This window comes from Phycomyces blakesleeanus, assembly GCF_001638985.1.
Source record: "Phycomyces blakesleeanus NRRL 1555(-) unplaced genomic scaffold PHYBLscaffold_10, whole genome shotgun sequence".
NCBI classification, from domain to species: Eukaryota; Fungi; Mucoromycota; class Mucoromycetes; order Mucorales; family Phycomycetaceae; genus Phycomyces; species Phycomyces blakesleeanus.
The window spans coordinates 921,612-944,785 of record NW_017265143.1 but is presented as its reverse complement, the minus strand read 5'-3'; the positions used below and the strand labels follow the sequence as shown (position 1 = coordinate 944,785).

Genomic DNA, 23,174 nt, shown 5'->3' with positions numbered 1-23,174 from the left:
TAAACTATAAACTCTTTCTGAAAATCGTCAGGGCAAAAAATAGAATGCCTAAGTGCACCAAAAAAATAGATTCTTTAGAGAAAGAGATAGAAGTATACCAATAACTTTCGTAAAGAGTATATATATAGATCTTGGTAGCCTCTATAAAATATTATGCCTTTACGGTCAACATATTTCTCTTACTCTTTAACAGCAGCTACTTGGCCTTTTTTTCTGATTTTGTCTGTGCGTACCTATATAGCTACACATATGTACATACTATCACTTAAATTAAAATTGCGTTTAGCAGTGAGTTTAGCAACGCTTTGTTTGTTTCTGGGGTTCTTTGGTGCAAATATATGCATAAAAAGGGAGGTTTGTACAATTTTGTTTTTCCAATTTACTAATATACACAGAAATGGCTTACCAATTTTCTGAAGTTTCATTTTCATATTGAGATGCAAATTACGGTCGGGAAATGCAATAGCTAAACTAATTAAAAGTGATTCGTATTAATGATTGAGTTGATAGTTTGATAATGCTTGGTCAAACAATTGGCATAAACTATATTATTAATTGCAGAACCTGTAATAGAGTGCATAATATATATAATTCATATAATTAATTTTTTTAAAAAAAAATGACATAAAAGAAGCCATGCTAATATACTATTTACATCTTTAAAAGCACATTTTTAACTTATATTTTATTTCTACATCTTGCTTTGAATATATCGTTAGCCTAGCAATTAAAAATAAAAAAAGATTATTGGTTAAAAGTGTTTTGGAAATTCCAAATTGGGATTTCGAAAGTTTAAAAGGTGTGAAGTAAACTATTCCATTTTAGGTGAGCAATTTCCCTTTTAATTTTGTTACAAAGTTTGCACAAACCTCCCTAATATCTTTCCTTCCTTCTCTCCTTCCCTTCCTCACCCTTCATCCTTGTGCTTAAGATTACCTCTAAAGCGTGGACGTGCACACTCTGTATATTTGGTGGTACTTTTACTTGTAACAATAATAATAAGAATAATATATTTTTTAAGAAAAAGATATATAACACATTTCTTTATTTTTGTTGCCATTGCTATAAAAGAATCATGGAAGTTGAAAAGATCGTCATCAAAAATAATCATGGAGAAGGCATTGCTGGGATTCTCACCAGAAAAACTCAACATGATACAACCTGGCATAAACCTCGATTGATCATTATTGCTCATGGTGTACTTGGTATGCTTATATACATATTATTTTCTATGACCAAATTGATTATTTACCAATGTCATTCTGACAAGCTCATCAGGGCATAAGGACTATTTATTTCAAAGGTTAATGTCAGAAAAGTTACCGTACACTACATTCCGCTTAGACTTTCGGGGGAATGGTGAAAGTGAAGGTGTGGCCGGTTACGCCAATATTGAAGTAAGTAAGGAAAACAATAATGGCTTTAATGAATAAAATAAATAATAAAATAAATAAAAAGAAAATAATAGTTATTAATATCCTTATCACTTGAGATATATGTAGTGTACTCACATAAGTGGTTTCTCTCTTTAGGAAGACGCAGACGATATTGCAACTGTAGCATCACATTTTGAACAACTGGGTTATGAGTTGTTTGGCACTATAGGCCATTCTCGCGGTAATGCATACACACATACATACATGCATGCGTGTATATACATGATTGCGTGTAAACTTTAGAATAATTCTCTGATAAGAATACAACCTTAGTTTTCTTGTTCTTATTCTTGTTATTCTTTGAACTTTTTAGGGTCGTTGGCATGTCTTCAATATGCTGCCAAATGCACTAAGCCTCTTCCTCATTGTGTCAATATTTCTGGGCGCTACAAGATGAACGATAATCAAATTCACCGGAACCGACCCGAGATAGGAGAAGGGCTAAGGCGTCAGGTAAGCTTGGGATCTGTCAGGTCTTTGTAATTGACTTACATAGTTTATTCAAATAAATGAAAGATTGGATATTTTAAGGAAGAGCAATAATTCCAAAATAATAATAACAATAATAATAACAATAAACTCTATACACACATAAAACAAAAGGGTTATTTCAATTGGACTGTGAGACAGCGTGACAAGATAACAACTATCAAGGTTACTGAGAAAGAAGTGAACAAGTTCATCAACTGGGACAATTCTTTTGGTGAGAATTATATCCTTAAAAAAACTCTTCGACACTTTATTAGTACCAGTGCTAGTATTGTTATTGTTGCATGACTTACAGAGAATATTATCTACAGTGACACAAATCCCTAAATTAACATCAGTATTGACTTGTCACGGATTAAAAGACGAGGTATATAAATAAGCAGCCACAGACTGGGGGAGGGGACGAAAAGGGATGGAAAGGGGATGTATACAAAATGCATACTTATTGTTTATTGTTTATTTTTATTATTAAAAAAACGAATCCATAAATCCACGAATGATATGTATATATCCTTTAAGATTGTACCGCATTACAATGCTATCATGTTCTCAGATCAAATCCAGAACCACACGCTTACACTGATTCCCGATGCTGATCACAACTATAGAGGTCAATTCGAAGAAATTGTTGGGGTGGTCACTAACTACTTTGAGAAACATGAGGATGTGATAAAACAGACAGGTTGTATTTATGGAACAAATATATATTCCGGATGCTCCAAAACTACTAGACGTCCTGGCATATTATAAATTATTTAAAGAATACATATATATTCACAAAGTATAGATTGTGACAGATGGTGTGCCTATAAGTTAGGTTGATTTAAAGGGGTCAAAACAAATGGATTATAATAAATTAAGTTTTCTTTCTTTTTTTTTCTTTTTCCTTTCTATCTGTATTACTACCATTATATTTATTTTTATATATATAAAGTCATTGTTCTTTATGTCTAAACCTTAAACAATGCATGTATATACACATACAAGGTACTCCTTTAATACCCTAATGTTAGGGACCCCATATGAAAAAGAGAGGGAGGAGTCAATAATACAGTGTTTCTACTTGAGATTGTGATAAAGAAGAGTTAATTTTGAGACTAATAGATTAAAAAAGAATCATCATATCAATATTTTTTATCGGTTTTGTAATGTTGCGGGGGGATATGAGATCTTTTGTATATTGTGCGGTATGAAATTTTGATCTCACTGTAGTAAATGGCAGACACTGTAGAAAAAAATCTACGAGTATTTGAAACAAGCTGCCTTATTTTGGAAAGAAATGGCAGATTTTTGAACACCATCTAGCACTTCCCAAGTTTAGAATATCTCTATCCTATTTTGGCTCTAGAGAAATATTTTGAAGATGAAAGTCTCGTCATCAACCCAGGAAACCATCTTGATTTCCGAATAGAGAGAACTACTTGCTTGATTAAAGAAAAATCAACTAGAGGGTCAAACAAGCCCTATGAACTTCGTACCTTGGATCTGAGCTTATACCAGAAACAGTCATGCCTACTGATATTTTTTTTTAATGCGAACGTTTTTTATTTCGTAAAGTCATTTTCTTTCTATTTCTTCTCACTATTACTATTGTTGACAAGTCTTTGAGGCTTTACAAAGTACTAACCAATAACCTATAGCTTTTAGGCGATAACAATATTAAGCAAGAGATCTATGACAAGACCCTATAACACAAAACCTTTTATCAAAGCCTTACAAGATAAGCACACATACACATATTTTATAGATAGAATGATATATAGCTATAGCTCTTGTAATGTTAAACGAAACTCCCTTTTTTATTTCTGGCCAAAGCGATATCTAGTAGTTTATAGAGACCTTGATCTTACAATTTAAGTTAAACTTTTACTATACTTATTATTTAATTTAAAATTATCATAGTCTTCTTCTTTACATACTTATTCTATCATTCGTCTACTATTTTTTAGTACCCTTTGTTAGAGGCAATGCTATAGATATGAGAAGGCTAAAGAAGAGCCTTATTTTATTACTTTTACTATTAATAAAGTCAAAAATAAAAATATTTTGCTATAAAACATTAAGTTTGTTGGACCAATTATAAGAAAATTTAAAGTACCTAAAAAGGTATAAATTTACCATATTTAGAGCAATTGATTGGATTAGATGCAAAAACAATCTGAAATCCCACAAATCATATTTGCTAAAGAATCTACGAGTACGGAGTTATAAATGCTGCCATTTACCACAGTGATATACGGGACCGTATAATTCCTACGGACGCGGAGTTGTAATTTCTGCCATTTACTACAGTGATAGAAAAGAATCTCCCCTTGAGAGACCCCCCGGTAAGAACCTCCCACCCCAAGAAACCCCTTCTCTCTCCCCGGGGCCACCTCTTATTTATTTATCTATCTGTTTAGTTCCCGTAGTGGGTAGTTCACAAGCAATTTAAGGGATTCAAACCTTGTTTTACTTAATTTTATTGTTCATTCTATTCAAACGTGCACAAATATTATAAGGATAATTTCCGGATTCTTTTGACATTAAGTCTCCTTTATCGACTGCGGGGTAGGGAATGAATGACAGGTGTTCTGATGAATGGAATTGACTTATTACGGTTCCTGAGATTTGATATTTGAGATTTAAAGAAAAACCAAGAATAGCATTTTGTAATACTTATTTATTTATTTATTTGGCTTTTGGCTTTTAGTGTTGTGATTGAGGACCTTACTCAAATTGAACTGTAAAGTAATTAGTCAATAAGATCTTATTTAGAATAAACACGCAAATGGTGTATATAGAATCAAATAAAAAAGAAGCCTGTAGATACTATATACATTTAATATTCTTATAAATAGTAAATAGTAAATGTAACGAGTAAAGTGGACCATCTCGTTGGCAGTTGGAATGAAAATTCAATTTGTTTGACTCACAAGAAATCTTTTTCTTTCTTTCTTTTAAATATAATATATATATATGTAAAATAGCGTGCTCCAGTATATTGTGTGTATAAGATCAAGCTAAGAAAAACAATTAAAGAGAAAATAAAACCAAGAACAGCAATTGACTTTGTGTGTATGTGAGCTGATATGCTCGGATACTTGTATACTTGTACAGCTTTACGTTTGTATGTCTATAGGACTGTACGGCTGTGTATGTGTGTATATATCCAAGAAAAGTCAAATATTAAAAAGGGGGTGATTATTGCTTGTACATATGTGTGTTTCTTGTTGAATTGGAGGGAAGTTGCAAGTTTTGGGGTGCATAAAAGAAGATAAATGAAATGAATAAATTTATATATATGCATATATGTATATATGATATATGTATATATAAGAGAAAGAGAGAATAAAAGCCAAAAGCTACTCAAGGAATATATTACTATTATTATTATCATCAGCATTAGCATTAGCATTAGCATTAGTAGTGAGCACATTGAAAATGGAAAACGCAAGAATGTGTACATCTCGATCTTCCCCCACCTTTATCTTTTTATATTATTTTTATAATTATTATTATTTTTTCCTTCTTCTTTCTAATTCGTGATGAAGCACAGTTTTCTCTCTCTCTCTCTCTCTTTCATTCTATTCGTTTATTCCTCCTTCTCTTAGCACATTTGATCTATGCAGTCCATTCCAACTCATCTAGCTCTTTGCCTGCCAGAAATCGTATCACATGTCATATCCTTTCTTGACGACCACCAGTCGGAAACTACTTCAAAATACGCTGGAAGACTAGCCAGTATGTCTGTCAACCGACTATGGCACGACTGTACAATGCGCGCTGTTTGGCGCAAGGTTGAGTTTGACGATACCAAAGAGGAAGTTATGGCCCTGCAAAAATTTGCGTCTGTGTTTAGCAACGAATACACAGAACAGGACATATTCGATTCTTCCGATCCTACTACGCATGACAAAACAAAAGACAGACCAAGGGAAACAGCCCAAATCAACCAAATAATCAATACCAGCCATGTCATCCATATTGATGACCATGTCTTGAACGACTTATCCCCCATCTCTCATGTACCAATGTATCGGACCACTCTTCAAAGTCTGTCCCTGCGCAAGATCAAATACAAGACAATTGATGTACCACTTGAAAAAATTGCCCGTCATGCAACCCAACTCAGCCATCTGGATGTCTACATTTGTGATTATTTCACAAACACCGCTCTCTCTGCATTTCTCTGTCACAGACGACTCACATATTTGTCTCTTGCGGGGTGTTACCGGATTACAGACGAGGCTATTCTCAAGGTAGCAGAGACCTGTCCTCTTCTGGAACATCTCGACATGCGAGCATGTGGCCTGATTTCAGATGTCTCCGTGTCTGCCATTGCACTTTCTTGTCCTGGCCTTCGACATTTGAATGTAGGGCGGATTCGAGAGCGTCATCGAATCACACACAAGTCGATCAGTTTGATAGCACGGCACACTCGGGCTGTAGTACTTGGCTTGGCTGGATGTGATATTGACGACGACTGCATGTTGTTACTTGCCCAGCTCAGAGGCTCTTTACTTGAGCGAGTGTCGGTAAATAACTGTCCTCGATTGACTAATGCGACACTGCACGCATATGTACAATACTGCCCGTCTCTGTCAGTTTTTGAAATGAAGGAATGTCACCAGGTTGATGATTGGGAGGCAGTAGCCAAGCTTGTTCAGCGCAAAGTACTTTTGACTTTATGTGATCAACAAAATATGGCCTGCACTGCTTGGGCACGGAGGAGAGGACATGCCCTGGAAGTCAAGGCACCGATGAAATGATTATTTTTTTATTTTATTTTTTAGAAAAAAAGAAAAAGATCTAATCTGATTTATCTAGAAAACTTCCACTGAATCTAATCAGATAACACACACCCATATTATATATATATATAAGCTACAATTAACTTTAATTATAATAATACTTTTAATTATATTACATTATATACTATCAATACCAGCCCCTCCTCCTCCTATACTTCTTATCAACACTTGTGCAAGTGCAAGTGCAAGTGCAAGTGCAAGTACCAATAATAATTACCAATATACATACATTCATATATCAACATGCCCAAAACACCAATAAACAACACATACATATTTTGTTTTTTGTTTTTTTGTTTATTATTTTACACAAAAGTCACCTTAATTTTTTACATCTTTGATTCTTGTTTTGTTTTTTTTGGTGACTAATAAAAAAAAGTGGGGGTAGAGGGAAGCTGCTTTACTGGGCAAAGGCGTTACCCTTGGCAATGTTCTTCTTCAACTCGGGGACGGCCTTGCTGATCAACTCCTTCTCGTAGTCAGTGACCTGACCAACGGCGTGGATCTTCTCAACACCCTCGGGACCAAGAGTGACGTTGGTAGAGAAGTACTCAACACCCTCGGCAGCGAAGATGTCGGACTGGACGAAGGAAGGCTCGACAACGTTCTTCTTACCACCGACAGTGGCCTCGAGGACAGAGTTGGCGAAACGGGCACCAGCGAAGGCCATGGAAAGAGTGGCACTTCCGGTTCCGTTCTTGGCCTGGACGACTTCGTCACCACCGAACTGGATGCGGTGGGTGAGGGCATCGAGCTCCTCCTTGGTGAACTCGAGACCGGTCTGGGAGAGGAGAGGGACAATGGTGACGCCAGAGTGGCCACCGATGACGGTAACATTGACATCCTTGGGGTCAAGGCTCTTAACCTCGGAGACGAAGCGGGAGGCACGAACGACATCGAGGGTGGTGACACCGTAGAGACGCTTGGGGTTGAAGACACCAGCCTTCTTCATGGTCTCGGCGAAGATGGGGACAGTGGAGTTGACGGGGTTGGAGATGATCAAGAAGTGAGCGTTGGGGCAGTGCTTGGCAGCAGCGGTAGCAATGTCACGGACAATGGAGGCGTTGGTGTTGAACAAGTCATCACGGGTCATACCAGGCTTGCGGGGGACACCAGCGGGGATGACAACAAGGTGAGCATCCTTAAGGGCAGCCTCGATACCGTTGTTCTCGGCGGTGTGGCCAGTAACCTTTTTATTTTATTGTAAAAATAAAAGTAAATAAATATATTCATATCCATAAAATCGCGTCAACCAGACTCGTTGAATTTACTCTACCAACACGCATACACGCGCATTCATACACAACGCCCCAACCATTTATATATATATATATACAGTATATCTAACTAGTTTTCAATTGTATTGTATCCTTACCTTGGAGTTGGTGTTGATGTGGCTCAAGTCAGCGGCAACACCGGGAGTGTTGACGATATCGTAGAGGGAGAGGTGGGTGACATGGGGGTTCTCCTTCAACAAGAGAGACAAAGGCTGACCGATACCACCAGCAGCACCGACAACAGCAACCTTGGAGAGGTTGGCAGCGGAGGTGGAGAAGGAACGCTTGGCGGCGGTGGAGAAGACACGGGAAGCAGCGAACATTTTTCTTTTTTTCTTGAAGAAGGAAAGGTAACAAAAAAAAATCATAGAATTCCTATTTCGCGCCCATTTTTATTTGCAGGAGCGGAGGGAGGGAGAGGAGGGAGGGGAGGGGTCGGCCACCCTGGGCTGAAAAAAAAACTAGTCACAGGCATGCAACTTATTTTTGCTTCGGCTAAAGGTTTCCCTTGTATATTTATTTTATTTTGGCAATTATGCGTTTCTTGTTTTTATATTATATAAAATGTATATACAATTTTGCACCCTTTTCTCCCTCACTTTTAGACAAAGAAGAAGAAGAAGAAAGAAACAAGCTTTGTTACTCGGATAAAAGTCAAAGAGAATGTTCGCAACTATTGCTTTCTGAGGGTTTCAGTTAACATTCATTTACTACATAATTACGCTCAACCTCATAATTATTATTGTAATCATTATGATTTACCTTTATATATATAAAGATAATCAACATTTTCTTATGCTTCTTTCCTGCCTTGGTGTAAAAATGTATATATTTATACAATAAAGAAAAACTATCTGAGTCTAACCGAGGAGTATGAAATCAGGAACACCATTAATCAATTTAATAATTAATATACAAATATATATATATATATATAATTAAAAATTATATAATTACAGTATGTAAATGATGACAAGAAAAAATGGAAGGGGAAATGGTCGGAGAAGAAGGAAATAAATCAGGATGGGCGAAGCTGGAAAACACACAACACCCGTATAGGAACCTTGTCAAATTTTGATACAACCAATTTTCTTTAATAAACAAACCCTACACAAGTTCTCATGAATGTTCGTTCCTCATCTCAAATCTTTCTTCAAACCAACTTCGTTCATAACTTCAACAACCACAACAAAGGCCTATTTGCATGAGGAATTTCTCAGAAATAATTTCAAAGTAACTAGACTTTTTACTCAAGGCAAAAATAGATATATCTTTAAGCTAGACATCATTATATTTAGATGTTGAAAGGAAGTACTCATTTAGATCTCTATTGGGCCAATACGGTCAGAGAAGTTGTTGCTGATCAAACTTTGAAGAGGAAGATGGACTACGCGATTGGCCATTCCCTAGAGTCAAATATATGCATTGCACTCTGTTTAGCTTTGTTGTTGAGCAAATATTGAATTGACAATCGTTTGCACTAGCAAAAGACCCGCAGCATTAAGGACCGCCAAATCTCACAAATGTTTTTATTAATATTTGTTATTTTGCATGTCTGACTACATTTTGCGTCTTGTGTTGCTAATCTTATCTTCTTTATAGTCTTACGGAAAATAATATAATTGATTTGTCCAATGAAGGGAACTCCTCATAAAGAAGTTAAGTGAGCGAGTGGGCCGAGCTGAAACATATTGAACCCATAAATAACACTCTACCCAAACTACACGAAAGGTTGGAGTCAGGTATTGCTAACATTATGAAGACGGTATGTGTTGAAGTAATAGCCAAAAGGAAAAAGTAGCTAATAAAGCCCCTCTAAAATATTTATAGAAGACGCCTTTTAAAAGATACACTAAAGCCATCCACTGTCAGCAACAATGTCCAGAGAACGCTTTGTATTTGTACGAGGGAGATCCTAATTTGAATCTTTAGTGTTTGGGTTTAGATCCTGTAATACACGCACAACCGCAATTACAGATGCAAAAGTAAACGCAAACACAAGAACCAATAGAAAGATATCCTGTGCTCAATTAAATTGGAGAGGATGTTTTTTTATTAATACATAAATATGAAATTTTTATAAAAGCATTTCTTTCTTACAAGCTGATCAAGATAGAGTAGTCTTTACCAACAGTTCTTGACTGATTGCTACACTCACAGCCAAATCCGACTGAAGAGTTAGTATAGATGACTTTTGTGACTGTTGTATCATTTCTGCCCATCTAGTAGGACTTGGTTTGTCCAATATCAATAGGTTGGCAAGTAAAGTGCCGACAAAACTACAGAAAGCAAAGGCTATGGTTAGCTACTATACATATATCTATAAAATTACCCCTACCAATACCAATATCAAATAATATGATTATATTATGGTAGAAAAGAATAGAATAGAGTATAGCAGTTATATCGAAGAACCGCTTTTCTGTCTTTTTGGGTTGTTCTTCAACGGAGTTTTGACTATTATATTACCAATCTCCTGCTCCTGTCACACTCTTGATCGCAGTGGGGTCAATGATCTCTGGTGGAAAGTATTGAGTGTGGACATGTGATTTATTATTGCTGACCAAAAGACAGCCGTATTCGCCCAGCTTCGTGACGATGTTCGGTACAAATTGCGACAGATAGTGTGCCATCGGTAGCACCTTCTCCACGATATCAGGGGTCGTCATTGTCGCTGTCACTATATTTCCGATGTTGATCTTACTGTGATTAACCGCAGGACGTTGTCTGCGTGCTGTTTCCACCATGGCCTCCAATTCATATTGATTTGGAGATACATAGTTGACTACTCCAGAAGAGAGAACATCCTCGTGCTCAAATACCTTGAGTGATTTAGGTACAGATGTTGGTTCAAAGAATACTAAAATATGTGTCAATATTTTTCATATATCGATTTATTTGTTAAAGGGCAAAACTCCCCTCATTTTATTCTTTCTCTTACCAGGTGTACTTGATTGCTTGCAGTAAAGGGCGATGGTACGCATAAGATCTGAGCTAATATTGCCATCCATACAAACCAGTCCTGGCTGGATCTCTTCCAAACTGGCCCTGACCTAATAAAATGACAAAAAATGAGGTGTATTTTTTTTTTCTTTTACAGTTAATATATATAATATACTTAGATACATACATACATACATACATATATTATTAATTTATTTAATTTTTAGCCACTATTTTCTTCTTCTTCTTTATATATATATTTCTTTAAAGAAAAATGGTTTACTTGCAGTAGATGATTCGAGACTGTCAAAGATATCCATGTCTGCCACAGCAGCAACTAGTTGGCCATCCCCAGTATGTAATGCATTGTAGACCTACAAATAATAATAATAAAAATAGTAGAAATATAGAGATTGATCAAAACAATCTGTTCATCTATATAGTCTATATCTTGATACCTACAGCAGTTGAACTCGTTGAAGAAGTACTAATATATTGTGTGTCCTTAAAGATGAAGATGATGAAGATTAGCAAAATCAATAATTCAATAAATAAGCTTCTTTTGTTTTATTTTTATAAAAAAAAGCAAAAATAAATAGGAAGAGGAAGGATGAAACGAAATCTCACCATCCCAAGAAGATGCATCCCTTCTCTAATGGTAGCTCCTGCTAAATCTTGGCCTGTCATTGATACCATAAAACTAGGAACACCCGTTCTCATTGAAGCCTCGCACACATTACGTCCCACACCACCCAGGCTCTGCTTAACCTTGCCGGGTGTGGAGGTGTGGAGAACGGAACGAGAACGAGAACCACTAGCTTGAATTGTGCCAGTGATGTCGAGTGCTACTCCTCCAACTACAGCCAACTAAACAAATTCAATGCAATACATAAGATTTTTATATATAAAATATATAGTTCATAATGTATTTATATATTTGATATCAATTTTTAAGCTCACAGGTTTGAGAAGCCTGGATATCATTCTTTAACGAATACAAAACACAAGGACAAGGACAAGGACAAAGACAAAGACAAGTATGAGAAATATGTTATTCTTATATATATATGTGTATATATATTTTCTTTCTCCTATTTAACGCGAGTTACAAGACAAATATCACACACGCACAATCTCTCTCTCTCACGCACGCTCACACACACTTTCCAGATCTCTTTCTTTCTATCTTCTAAAATTGGAATGTGTATATTTGTGATAAGCTTTAAGTTTTGGTTTACAATATAGAGTTTGGATGTATCTCGAAGCATTTGTAAACCCCGCTTCCATAGTGATATACTTCTTTATCTTTAAACGCTCAATAAAACACATGCAAGCCTTATAGAGTTCTAATTCTTACAAAATACTTTAGTAAAATGGACAGTGTTTATGATAACAAGAATATACAATATCTTTTAATAAGGAATATGCTTAAAGTCCCTGCTTTTTAAAGCAGCTAGACGGTCCTCCATGTTCGAGCAGTAGGTCTGGCAAATGTTTGTGTCAATTGCATCCCATTCTTTCTGAACCAACCCCTTTAGCTCATCTAGATCTTTAAGCTGATATTTGTGGGTGTATACACGATCCTTTATGTGGGCCCAAATGTTCTTAATAGGGTTCAAGTCGGGACTATTTGGAGGCCATTCCATAACATGCAACCCAACACGCTCCTTGTATGCGTTTACCACCTTTGACTTGTGGGCTGGGTTGTTGTCCTCTTGAAGGATATAGTGACTATTTTCTGCGGCAGGGAGACTGTTCAAAAAGGGCATAAGGTGCTTCTCGAGAGTCTCGATATACTGGGGACCATTCATGCTACCATCTAGGAAAATAAGTGGCCCTTTCCCTCCGGACCAAATGCACCCCCAGACCATGAATGATCCTCCGCCTTCTTGATCTCTTGGTTCAAACCACTCTGGATTAATTGGTTCGGAGTCTTAGACCCAGAAATGGCAGCCGTCACCTTCCTTGTAAATCCCAAAGCTTGCCTCGTCGCTCCAGATAACCGATTTCCAACGTTCTGCAGTCCAGTCTTTTACATGGCCAAACCATTGTCGTCGTTTCTCGATATGATTTTTGTTAAGCAAAGGCTTTTGCCTGACGGGACAGTAGTGTATGTCTATGTTGTGCAAAACTCTGCCGACCGTCTGCTTACTGGTATATACGCCTTTCTCGGCATTACGACTACGAGACTTATCTGCCAAAGTTTGTTTCCGACCCTTTCTGACATTTGACTGAAGATAGCGTTCTTATCTGGGGGTGACCCTCTTAGATCTTCCGGGAGAGCTATTTTGATCAACTGATCCTGTTGTTTCATACATCGCCAGCAAACGATTAACAGTTCTTGTTGGAATGTTAACTCTAGCTGAAATGTCAGCCCCAACCAGTCCTGCAAGATGAAGTCCGATAATTTGGCCTTTGTCCCAGTCTGATAGTCTGCTAAGAGGTTCATGAGAGTTATTTGTTTGCATTGTGGACATGATGGTGATGATCTTGATTGAATTCAAAAGAGAGTGAGCGAGAGAATTTTTTTTCTTGCTTTGTTGAAATGGATCTAATAATCTATTTGCTGGATTTTTAATGGCCTTGAAATATATTCAAATCATGTATAAGTATGGATGTCATTTTAGTTGCTCCAAAGACTACAATATTGGTTATACTGTTTATTTATTTTTTGCTCTAAAAAAAAAGAAAGTATTAACGATGACATTGATAAAGGTGATGATAGTAAAAGGTATCAATAATGTGCGTAATATGTATTGGTTTCTATATTTGCTTATAGTTTTGTGTTGAGAATTGTGTAAAAGTTGATTTCTTTGGACTTTAACTTTCGACATTATATTAGTAGAATATTAACCCCCCCTCTCATCACCCAACTTTTCATTGAGTCTATACCAACACCATGATATTCAGTATCATGACATATCATTACAATACCTATGCTACAGCACATGCAATTTATCATCATCTTTTCTTTTACTGCAGTCTTTATTTAACGAAATAGCTTCTAAGCTGGTGTGAAAAATAATTCATATGTAATTTCAATTCGACTCATCATCATCATCATTATTTTTATGAGCCTAGAGTAATCAATCTATTTCTTTAAAAAAAATGCAAATTGATTGCCTAAAAAAGAATTGTCTGTTTCACATTTCCTAAAAGAAAAGTGGAATAAAAAATACTTGAACTTTCCACTTTAATTTTACCCAATCATTGATAGTTGTTTTTATTTGTTAGACTAACGATATGGTTATAGGGAAGATGTATTGAATAAAATCAAAGTTAAATACGAATATGAACTTGGTCACCTAGCTATGCATTATATTAGGACAAGTAGTGTATGGCCTTATATGGACACAGAAACTCGGAAAAAAAGTGTGGTGAAATATTCTCTGTCTGTATTTGGCTTAATGCCTACAGTGGAAATAGCACTTTTTGCTCAAATGTCGCAACTCTACTCAACTGTACTGTACTGCACACGCCTGCACCAAAGTCTATTCCGCCAGTTTGCCCGCCAAAATAAAATAACATAAATTATATATAAAATATGCTATGCCATGCTATGTTCTTGTAATTTTTATATATAAAAAAAACGTATTTAAATAAATTTTGTACTGTAGAACAACGAAATGAAAAAAAAAAACACAGACTGGCTTCATTCCCCCCCTTAATTGTCGGTCTTACTTTTATATATCTTTATTTCTCTCTCTCTTCTCTCTCTTCTCTCTCTCTCTCTTAGTCTTTCCTTCTCGGCTTACCGTATCCTATCCTTCTCTAAGCACACTCTTGTTAGTTTTCCTACCATATTCTCTTCTTTATCTTGATCTTTATAATACATAGATACATAAAATACATAGATATCTTCTTCATTTTCTTTGTACCTTTTCTTTGTTTCCTTTTCTTTGATTAGACGACCAAGAGAAGCCAAAAAAAAAAAGAAAGTCCGAAATAACAAGCTATTCTTATTCTTATTCTTTTTTCTTATTATTTTTTTTTAAACTTCATTCAGTCCAATCCTCATTTCATCACACCATCTTTCTTTCTCCTCCTTCTTCTTCTTTGTGTAAGAGAACTTTTTGAATACAAAAAAGACTTCATCTCAAACTTGCACTAACTTTTTGTTTTTTTTTTGTTTTTGAAAAAATACTAATATGTCTATTTATTACCTCGTTCATCCTGTAGTTCCTACTCTCTCACTCTCTTTATTTTTTTTATATATACTCTTTAGATTCCAATGATGAAAGGCTGGAAAGGAGTCGTATCCTTTTTATTATATTTACACACCAATACCAATACTAACACTGTTATAATAGCAATATCAATATACAGCTTGACATTATTATTATTATTATTATTATTTATCCTTCACTTTGAATTATTGTATCTTCATTCATTCTTTACCAAATAATAGCTCTCGAGGACAAAAACACCTTCAAACGATAAACCTGCCGGGCCAGTAAACGGTCACGTCCAACCGGAGCCACAGCAAACCATTCCCATACCATCTCCAGTCGCCATCCCCTCCCCCATCGATACCACCCAACCCTCAGTTACCAGTAGCAGCGCAGCTCCTACACTGGCCTCCAGTCCAGCTCCCTCCATCATAGTCGTCAATGCAGAAGAAAACGCTGATACGGTAATAAAAAAAAAATGAAATCAAAATTATCATCAATATTTTATTTTATTTTATTTTATTTAAAAAAATCAAATCATATCATATCATATCAAATCATATCATATCATATCAAAATCGAGTCAAATAGAGAAAGAGAGAGAGAAAGAGAGAAAGAGAGAAATATAGATAGATAAATTAGTTGGATCAAATCACCTAGGAAAATATGCGTAGATGTATATATATATATATATACTCTGTTACTTATTCGTATTAACCGCATTCTTTTTCTTTTCTTCTCTTCTCTTCTTTACTTCTTTCTTTCTTTGCTCACACAAAATACTTAAATAACCTATCCTACCGTATTTACCTTATTTACCTCTTTGGATTTGTGTTATAAACTCAGCAGAAGATCCCCCGCAACAGCCCCCACGCTGTTTCATTCATGCACAACCCTCACCAAAAGACAGGCGCTGAGCGTGACATTCCCAAGACTAGTCCTCTCAATAGACTTAAGAACGCTCCCAAAGATCAGATCCCTATCAGCAAGGCTCCCAGACGTCAGAAATCCTCTCGCTTCTATGTCACTGAAAAAGTCCAATTAGAAAGAACTCCCGGATTTCACGGTAAGAAAACCCCTCCCCCACCAAATATATATATATTTACAAGCTTTTAATCGTCTTAATACTTATCATTATTATAGAGGTTCCTCCTCATATGCGTCAGGAACTCTTTATCCAAAAACTACGCCAGTGTCAAGTAGTGTTTGATTTCAGCGATGCGTCGGCTGAGCTTCGGGAAAAGGAAATTAAGCGCCACACGCTCCAAGAAATTCTTGAGCACATCAACATGACACGAGGTGTATTGAATGAGGCAGTCTACCCAGAGATCGTAACCATGGTAATAAATCAGAGAGAAAAAAGGGAAAGAAAAGAGGAAACTTTATATGGATACACACACACACAATCAATATCTTTCTTTCTAAAATAACAACAAGAGAGAGAGAGACTATAAGGACTTTATAACGATAGTTTGATCGAATGTTGTTTCAAAAAAGAAAGAAAGAAAGAAAGAAAGAGATACTGTGTATACACACATACCTGTGTTAACTATTGAATGTGTGTGTGTGTTTGGTGGGGTTTGGGTGATGGTTTGTAAACATCTTTGCTTATTATCTATCTATTTATTTCATTAGTTTGTCATTAATCTCTTCCGTCCCATCCCTCCCCAAGTCAATCCAGTCGGAGATGCTTTTGATCCCGAAGAAGATGAACCTGTATTGGAACTTGCCTGGCCACATCTTCAGATCGTGTACGAGTTCTTCTTGAGGTTCCTAGAGTCTCCTGAATTTAATATCAATTACGCAAAGAAGCACATTGATCACAAATTCATTCACCAAGTAAGTGTTTTTTTTATAATATCTATATCTATAATTATATATTTCTTTATTAGATTAAATCAAATCAAATCAAATCAAATCATTAAATTAATTAATTAATGAATATATATATATATACGTATTTTCTATTATAGCTTTTGGAGTTGTTTGATAGTGAAGATCCTCGTGAACGTGATTTCTTAAAGACAACCTTACATCGAATCTACGGCAAATTCCTCAACCTCCGAGCTTTTATTCGTCGGTCGATAAACAACATCTTTTTCCAGTTCATTTATGAAACCGAGCGCCACAACGGTATTGCTGAGCTATTGGAAATCCTGGGTAGTATTATCAACGGATTTGCGTTACCACTAAAGGAAGAGCACAAGATGTTCCTCACAAAAGCGCTCATCCCCCTCCATAAGGTTAAATCCTTGGTACTCTACCATCCTCAACTTGCATATTGTGTTGTTCAGTTTTTGGAAAAAGATCCTGCATTGACTCAAGAGGTAAAAAAAAAAGATTATATCAGCCGGGCTAAATGTTTAATTGTCGATGTTTTTTTTTGAAAAGGTCATTACTGGCTTGTTCCGTTACTGGCCAAAGGTCAACAGTCCCAAGGAGGTTATGTTCCTTAATGAGATTGAGGAGATATTGGATGTTATTGACGCCTATGAATTCCAACGCATTTCGGTACCCCTATTCACAAAACTGGGTCAGTGTGTCTCCAGTTCCCATTTCCAGGTAAGTTTTATTTTAAGGAGACTTCAAACTATTTCTTCTTTTCTGTATAAAAGTATATATGTATATATATATAATAATAAATGAAGAGTAGTAGTAGTAGTAATCAAAAGAGGGGGACTATTTATCTCATTCTTTTATCTGGTTTTGGCTTTTCGGACTCTGGGTTTTCTCTTTGTTTTGTTTTGTTATTATTATTATTACTATAGGTGGCTGAACGTGCTCTGTATTACTGGAATAACGATTATGTGATCAGCCTAATGGCCGAGAATATCAATGTGATTATGCCAATTGTCTTCCCCGCTCTTTACAAGACATCAAAATCTCACTGGAATAAGTAAGTTGAAGGATAATAATAATAATAATAATAATAAATAGTACAGTCACGTACAATTATAATAACCTTTTTATTTAATATATAAAAGGACAATCCTTGGTTTGGTTTATACTGCACTGAAACTATGCATGGATATCAACCCGGTCTTGTTTGATGAGTGTGCTAACCATTACAAACAGCAGCGCCAGTTGTAAGCTTGATATTATATTTAACATATTGTCTGTTCTAATTAACGCCTGTTTTATTTTGATTTCTTTTTATTAGGGAGCGCAAGAGACAAAAGGAAAGAGAAGAAAACTGGAAGGCATTGCAACAAAAGGTAATGGGACCAATCATTGTCGACACAAATTGTGGTCCAACTGTTCCCCAGGAATGGTCATTCCCAGCCAAACTCGGTAAGATAATGAATACATATATATAAAGACGTAAAAACGGAAGAAGAACTTGTTGCTATGTTATTCTGTGCTATACCAATTATTAGTATAATTAATGTCAATATTATTATCTGCTCTAGAATCAGATGAAGGAATGGATTTAGATGAAGTAGAGGACAATACAACAGACGAAGATACTGATGCTGAATCAGACAATGCTGCTGAGCACACTGATGAGATTCATCCAGACATGGTAATTTCTTTATATATATATATATATATATTTGGTTGGTGTTGGTGTGTTGCTATGGTTATATATATATATATATATATATATAATCATCTAATCCAAACCCATTTGTTTCCATAGCAACAATTCGATCATCCTCCTGCCCAATACCAACAATTTAGACGTAAATCAATTATTCCTGTGGATGAAACTGTAAGTCTCCATTGTTGTTTTGTTATAGTATTAGGGTTTATATTGGGTAGAACTGTTGATTTACTAGAAGGTGAAGAATAATTAGAGACTCTTGATCTCTGATCTCTAACCTTTGATCTCTGGCATTATTGATATTTCTTCTTCATCCCATGCTATTTTATTTATTTATTTATTTATTTTATGTCTTGTAGGTATTCAATGAATTGTCTCGCCATGTGAGCTTGGATGATGTCCTGAACCAAGCTCCTGGCACTTCTGCCAATGCAATTACGAATGCTACCACCACTTCTGCTGAACCTGAGAGTATGGTTATGGACAACCCTCGCGTACAATAGACATCAACAGCAACAACAAAAAATCTTTACCCGTAACATGAAATGATGCGAGGAGTGTGTTTCTTTCTTTTTCTTTTTATTATCTATTTTCTTTTTCTTTTTCTTTTCTTAATTTTTCTTTATCTCTTTTTAATATAAATGAAGAAGTATTAAAGGGAAAGAAGAAGAAAGAGAGAAAGTAAGAGGTAGATATATAAATATGGATATATAGAAATAGGGATAAAGATATATAAAAAAATTAGGCTTTAAAGAAAAGAAGTATCAGGATAAGGATGGTGAATGAGATTTACTTGTCTTTCTCTTTCTCTCATTATTATTATTATTATTTCTATTATCATTATTTCTATTATCATTATTATTATTATTATTATTATTATTATTATTATTATTACTCACCACATCTAGTTACTTTCTTATTATTATTCCTAACCCTTCCTTATATCCTCTTTTACTTTTATCTTTTTTGTTCTTTTATTTTGTTTGTTAATCCTCCCTTCAATATGCTTTATATATTAATATATATATATATATATATTATACGTACACACACCCTCACACTTACACTCACACGCTTCCTTACTCTCAGATATAGATATACCTATCTTGTTCCTCTTCTTCCTCTTTCATATATTCATTATTATGGACCTGTGTGTGTGTGTGTGTGTGTGTGTGTGTAAATGTAAAAGTAAAAGACCAGAAAACTTTAAGAATTCCTTTATTATTATATCTTTTTTTTTAAAAAAAAAATTACATTTAATAACAATAACTTTCATTTATTTGTATTTGTTATATAAAGTGAGAGAAGAGAAATGAATATATCTTTAGAAATGAAATAAGAATCAAGAGGTTGTAAAGAATATCTATGAAATATATATATGCGTGTATGAACTAATGTATATAGTCTTGTTTCTTGTCTACTACTTGAATGAAGAAAAGGGTGTTTTTTTTTGAAATATAATTTTACTAGAGTCCTCCCCCTTCCACCCCCGAAAAAAAAGAAAGCCTATAAGTAACTCTTCGAAAATATATATATGATTAGGAACGTCTTGTCAACAGTTTCTGGGTCAATTGGATCAAGGCCGAACGAGCATCAGAAGGAGGGAGCTGGTTGAGTGAATCAATGGCCAACTGACAATGCTTTTCTGCCAATCCTAAGGTCTTTTTTAACCCGTCGCTCTGATAAACATAGAGTCTTGCCTGTTATTTGTTATTATTATGATTTATGTAACCAAAAGTGTAATTAAAAAAAACAACAAGATTAGGTGTCAGAAAATTCAATTATATGTGCATGCGCATGTACATGTATGTATATATATGTATACACAATTGCACATTGGCCAAAGAGTCTTATATTCTAAGAAGAAAATAAGAAGAATATCGATTTACCTGCTCTTCATCGCCCTCTTCTGAAAACTTGCGCTTGATGAGAGGTTCAAGGGCTGGAAACTCTTCCCAGGCGAACAAAACAGGGGCAGTAGCCAAACCGAGTTTCAGATCGGCACCGGCTGGCTTGCCAAGGTCTGCTGCAGAGACAGTAAAGTCAAGCATGTCATCTATCAACTACAAAAAAAAACATAGAATTAAGTTTAACAAAGCCTTTACATTAATTAATTTAATTAATTGATTGACTGCTTGCTTGCTTTGACTGTTTGATTGATTAAATCCTTAATTAATCAAGGAATCAAGAAATCAAGAAATCAAAGAAAGGGATTAAGGAATCAAGGGATTAAACCAATGCATTGAATGATTATTTGATTGAATGGTTATTCTGATGATAGTGGTAATGGCAATAGTAGTAAGGATAGCTAATCTTACCTGGAAGGCAAGTCCAAGATGGCGTCCAAAATTGTATACAATATCAGACACTTCATGGGTACTCCCACCAAGAACAGCAGACGCCTTGCAACTCTGGGCAATCAGACTGCCGGTTTTCATGTATGTCTTTTCCATGTAATAATCAAACGTGTTGCGCTTTCCTTTTTCACCAGCAGTCTTTCCATCCTGGGTGTTCTTGAGTTGCATGAACTCTCCTTCGACAAGGTTGGCAATACAGGTTGCCATCAATTCAGTGCACTCTGCGTTGCGAAGGCGGGCCAGGGCAATGGATGCGCGTGCGAGCAAAAAGTCGCCACCAAGAACTGCCATCTTGTTTCCAAAGCTGGCGTTGGCTGAGGGCAAGTTTCGACGTGTTTCAGACGCATCGATTACGTCGTCGTGGAGCAAAGAGGCAGTGTGGATCATCTCAGAAATCTCGGCCAGACGTCGCTGGGTTGGAAGGATAGAGCAGCCCTGGTTGGTCATGGACGGGGTGTAGTGGATACCCCGGTCAAAAGTGTCCTTTGATGTGATGTTTTCGAGGTTGTGCGAAATAGGAGTGTCGATTGACTGGTAGTCCTGAGAATGAACCCACTCGGGTTGCTTTGGGGCAATGCTTGTTGCCTGGGCAACCAAAAGAACCAGCAGGGGTCGAACGTATTTACCCTCGCCACTAAAGTAGTGCTTGGCAACAGTGTCCAAAAACGGATGGCCACTACCGAGTAGCTTGCCAATGTTGCCCTTGAGCTCCCACAAATCACGTCCTACCAATTGAGCAGGGTCGATCATTCGTTCGGTTTCAGTTTCTACTAGACTCTGTGCTTCACGGATCGCCTGATTCCATGTTGCGGCCTCACCAGTGAATGGAACTGGCTTTTGTGGGGATTTAAGAGCCTGTTTGAGGGAAGAAGTCAATACTGTTGAACGAATGGCATTGATGCCCTGGGCAAGTTTTCCAAGCGGCGAGATTTCTTTTGTTGTGTTGAATGCAGGGCGTGCGGTGTGCAAGGATCCACGGGATGTACGGGATGCCTGACAGAATGCCTGGACAGCGGGTCCTCTGACAGCTTGAACTCGCAAAACAGATAACATTCTTTTCCTTCTATTTTTTTTTGTTTCTTTCTTTTTTTTTTGGCTTTTGTTTGACTAGGTTTGTTCTCCTTACAGTCACCGATACACACACACACACGCGCGCACACACACACACTCACACACACAATCACTCACTCACTCACTCACCCCCCTTCCCTCCGCCCTCCCCTCTCATCCAATCACCCTATCATACTATACTCTGTGAATGAAAATTATTTTTTTTAAAAAAAATTACTAGTTGACGCAACTGAGTTCTCATTCCAAGCAGTCACCCCTTGAGGTACTTCTTTGGTAGTAGAAATAAAAAAAAAATACTTACTATCATTTATGTAGTATGTATGTATGTATTTATTTATTATTGACAATTATATGTAAGTGGAGATGTGCGTGTGTGGGATTGTGTACATGTGCATTTGTATTAAGAGGTAAAATAGCGTAATTTTATTATTTGTTTTTTATTTTTATTTTTGTGCAAGATAGATTAGAGATTAATGATTTTGCGAATGTTGAAAGAAACAAACAGGAGAAGTTGGGGGGAGGTCCAAAAGACAGACAGACAGACAGAGACAAAGAGAGACAAGATTTGTGCTTTGTGCTTTGTGCTTTGTGCTTTGTGTTTTGTGTTTGTGTCTTTGTTTTTGTTTTTGTTTTGTGTTTGTCTTTTTGCTTGTTTGTCTCCTAGGTATTTGATTTGATATGCAGGGCTACCTCTTTATTCATTTTCTTTACATATAATATTTCTCTGTCTTTCTCTTTCTATATATAGTATTGTTATTATTATACTATATGTTTTGAATATCTAGAATAAGCTTATTTTATTTTTGTTCTCAATGAAGAAAGGAATAAAGGGATTTATTATCAAGTGCTTGACATACATATTTGTATACAAATCTAAAAATCTATATATTTATACATTTATACATTTAGTACATGTATATCAAGATAAAATAGCAGCTAAGAGGAGTATTTTACTGATAAACTTTCTGTTTTTAAATACTGGAACCAAGTGCCACCAGCGTGTCTGCGCCAACTTACAGCAATTAAATATTTGTTGGTATAGGAGGATGAGTTGTACGAGTGGTTTCTATCAATATCATTATAGCAATATATAAA

At 35.9% G+C, this 23,174-nt stretch overlaps 6 protein-coding genes across 6 annotated transcripts; 3 read left to right on the top strand and 3 right to left on the bottom strand.

Moving 5' to 3' along the window:
- Positions 1–1,075: 1,075 nt before the first annotated feature.
- PHYBLDRAFT_145325 (hypothetical protein) lies at positions 1,076–2,742 on the top strand (the record flags this gene model as incomplete). The annotated part of the gene is made up of 8 exons (XM_018431416.1): positions 1,076–1,205; positions 1,345–1,397; positions 1,533–1,617; positions 1,750–1,889; positions 2,040–2,139; positions 2,237–2,292; positions 2,445–2,591; positions 2,713–2,742. 8 exons carry the CDS (start codon positions 1,076–1,078, stop codon positions 2,740–2,742), a joined length of 741 nt encoding a protein of 246 aa, XP_018291892.1.
- A 2,788-nt stretch (positions 2,743–5,530) lies between these two features.
- On the top strand, positions 5,531–6,700 carry PHYBLDRAFT_181389 (hypothetical protein; the record flags this gene model as incomplete). Its single annotated transcript, XM_018438461.1, has 1 exon — positions 5,531–6,700. The coding sequence occupies one exon, from the start codon at positions 5,531–5,533 to the stop codon at positions 6,674–6,676; it is 1,146 nt and encodes a 381-aa protein (XP_018291891.1). The 3' UTR covers positions 6,677–6,700.
- A 289-nt stretch (positions 6,701–6,989) lies between these two features.
- Positions 6,990–8,345, bottom strand: PbMdhb (malate dehydrogenase). The gene is made up of 2 exons (XM_018443034.1): positions 8,094–8,345; positions 6,990–7,907 (listed from the first exon to the last, which is right to left on the bottom strand). Exons 1-2 carry the CDS (start codon positions 8,316–8,318, stop codon positions 7,119–7,121), a joined length of 1,014 nt encoding a protein of 337 aa, XP_018291890.1. The 5' UTR covers positions 8,319–8,345; the 3' UTR covers positions 6,990–7,118.
- Positions 8,346–9,910: 1,565 nt separating this feature from the next.
- Positions 9,911–11,922, bottom strand: PHYBLDRAFT_168277 (hypothetical protein; the record flags this gene model as incomplete). Its single annotated transcript, XM_018435830.1, has 6 exons — positions 9,911–10,015; positions 10,124–10,274; positions 10,465–10,855; positions 11,222–11,312; positions 11,566–11,805; positions 11,899–11,922. The coding sequence occupies 6 exons, from the start codon at positions 11,920–11,922 to the stop codon at positions 9,911–9,913; spliced, it is 1,002 nt and encodes a 333-aa protein (XP_018291889.1).
- Positions 11,923–15,992: 4,070 nt separating this feature from the next.
- Positions 15,993–18,197, top strand: PHYBLDRAFT_112385 (hypothetical protein; the record flags this gene model as incomplete). Its single annotated transcript, XM_018428277.1, has 7 exons — positions 15,993–16,173; positions 16,251–16,447; positions 16,743–16,946; positions 17,081–17,434; positions 17,499–17,669; positions 17,876–18,003; positions 18,092–18,197. The coding sequence occupies 7 exons, from the start codon at positions 15,993–15,995 to the stop codon at positions 18,195–18,197; spliced, it is 1,341 nt and encodes a 446-aa protein (XP_018291888.1).
- Positions 18,198–20,189: 1,992 nt separating this feature from the next.
- PHYBLDRAFT_133605 (Solanesyl pyrophosphate synthase) lies at positions 20,190–22,061 on the bottom strand (the record flags this gene model as incomplete). The annotated part of the gene is made up of 3 exons (XM_018429583.1): positions 20,190–20,351; positions 20,541–20,714; positions 20,970–22,061. The coding sequence occupies 3 exons, from the start codon at positions 22,059–22,061 to the stop codon at positions 20,190–20,192; spliced, it is 1,428 nt and encodes a 475-aa protein (XP_018291887.1).
- Positions 22,062–23,174: the final 1,113 nt, after the last annotated feature.

Bases quoted from the DNA above. Each gene is read 5' to 3' on its own strand.
- PbMdhb (XM_018443034.1), bottom strand. From the start codon at position 8,318: ATGTTCGCTGCTTCCCGTGTCTTCTCCACCGCCGCCAAGCGTTCCTTC. The intron at 7,908-8,093 runs GTAAGGATACAA...TAAAATAAAAAG, and splicing joins ACATCAACACCAACTCCAAG to GTTACTGGCCACACCGCCGA.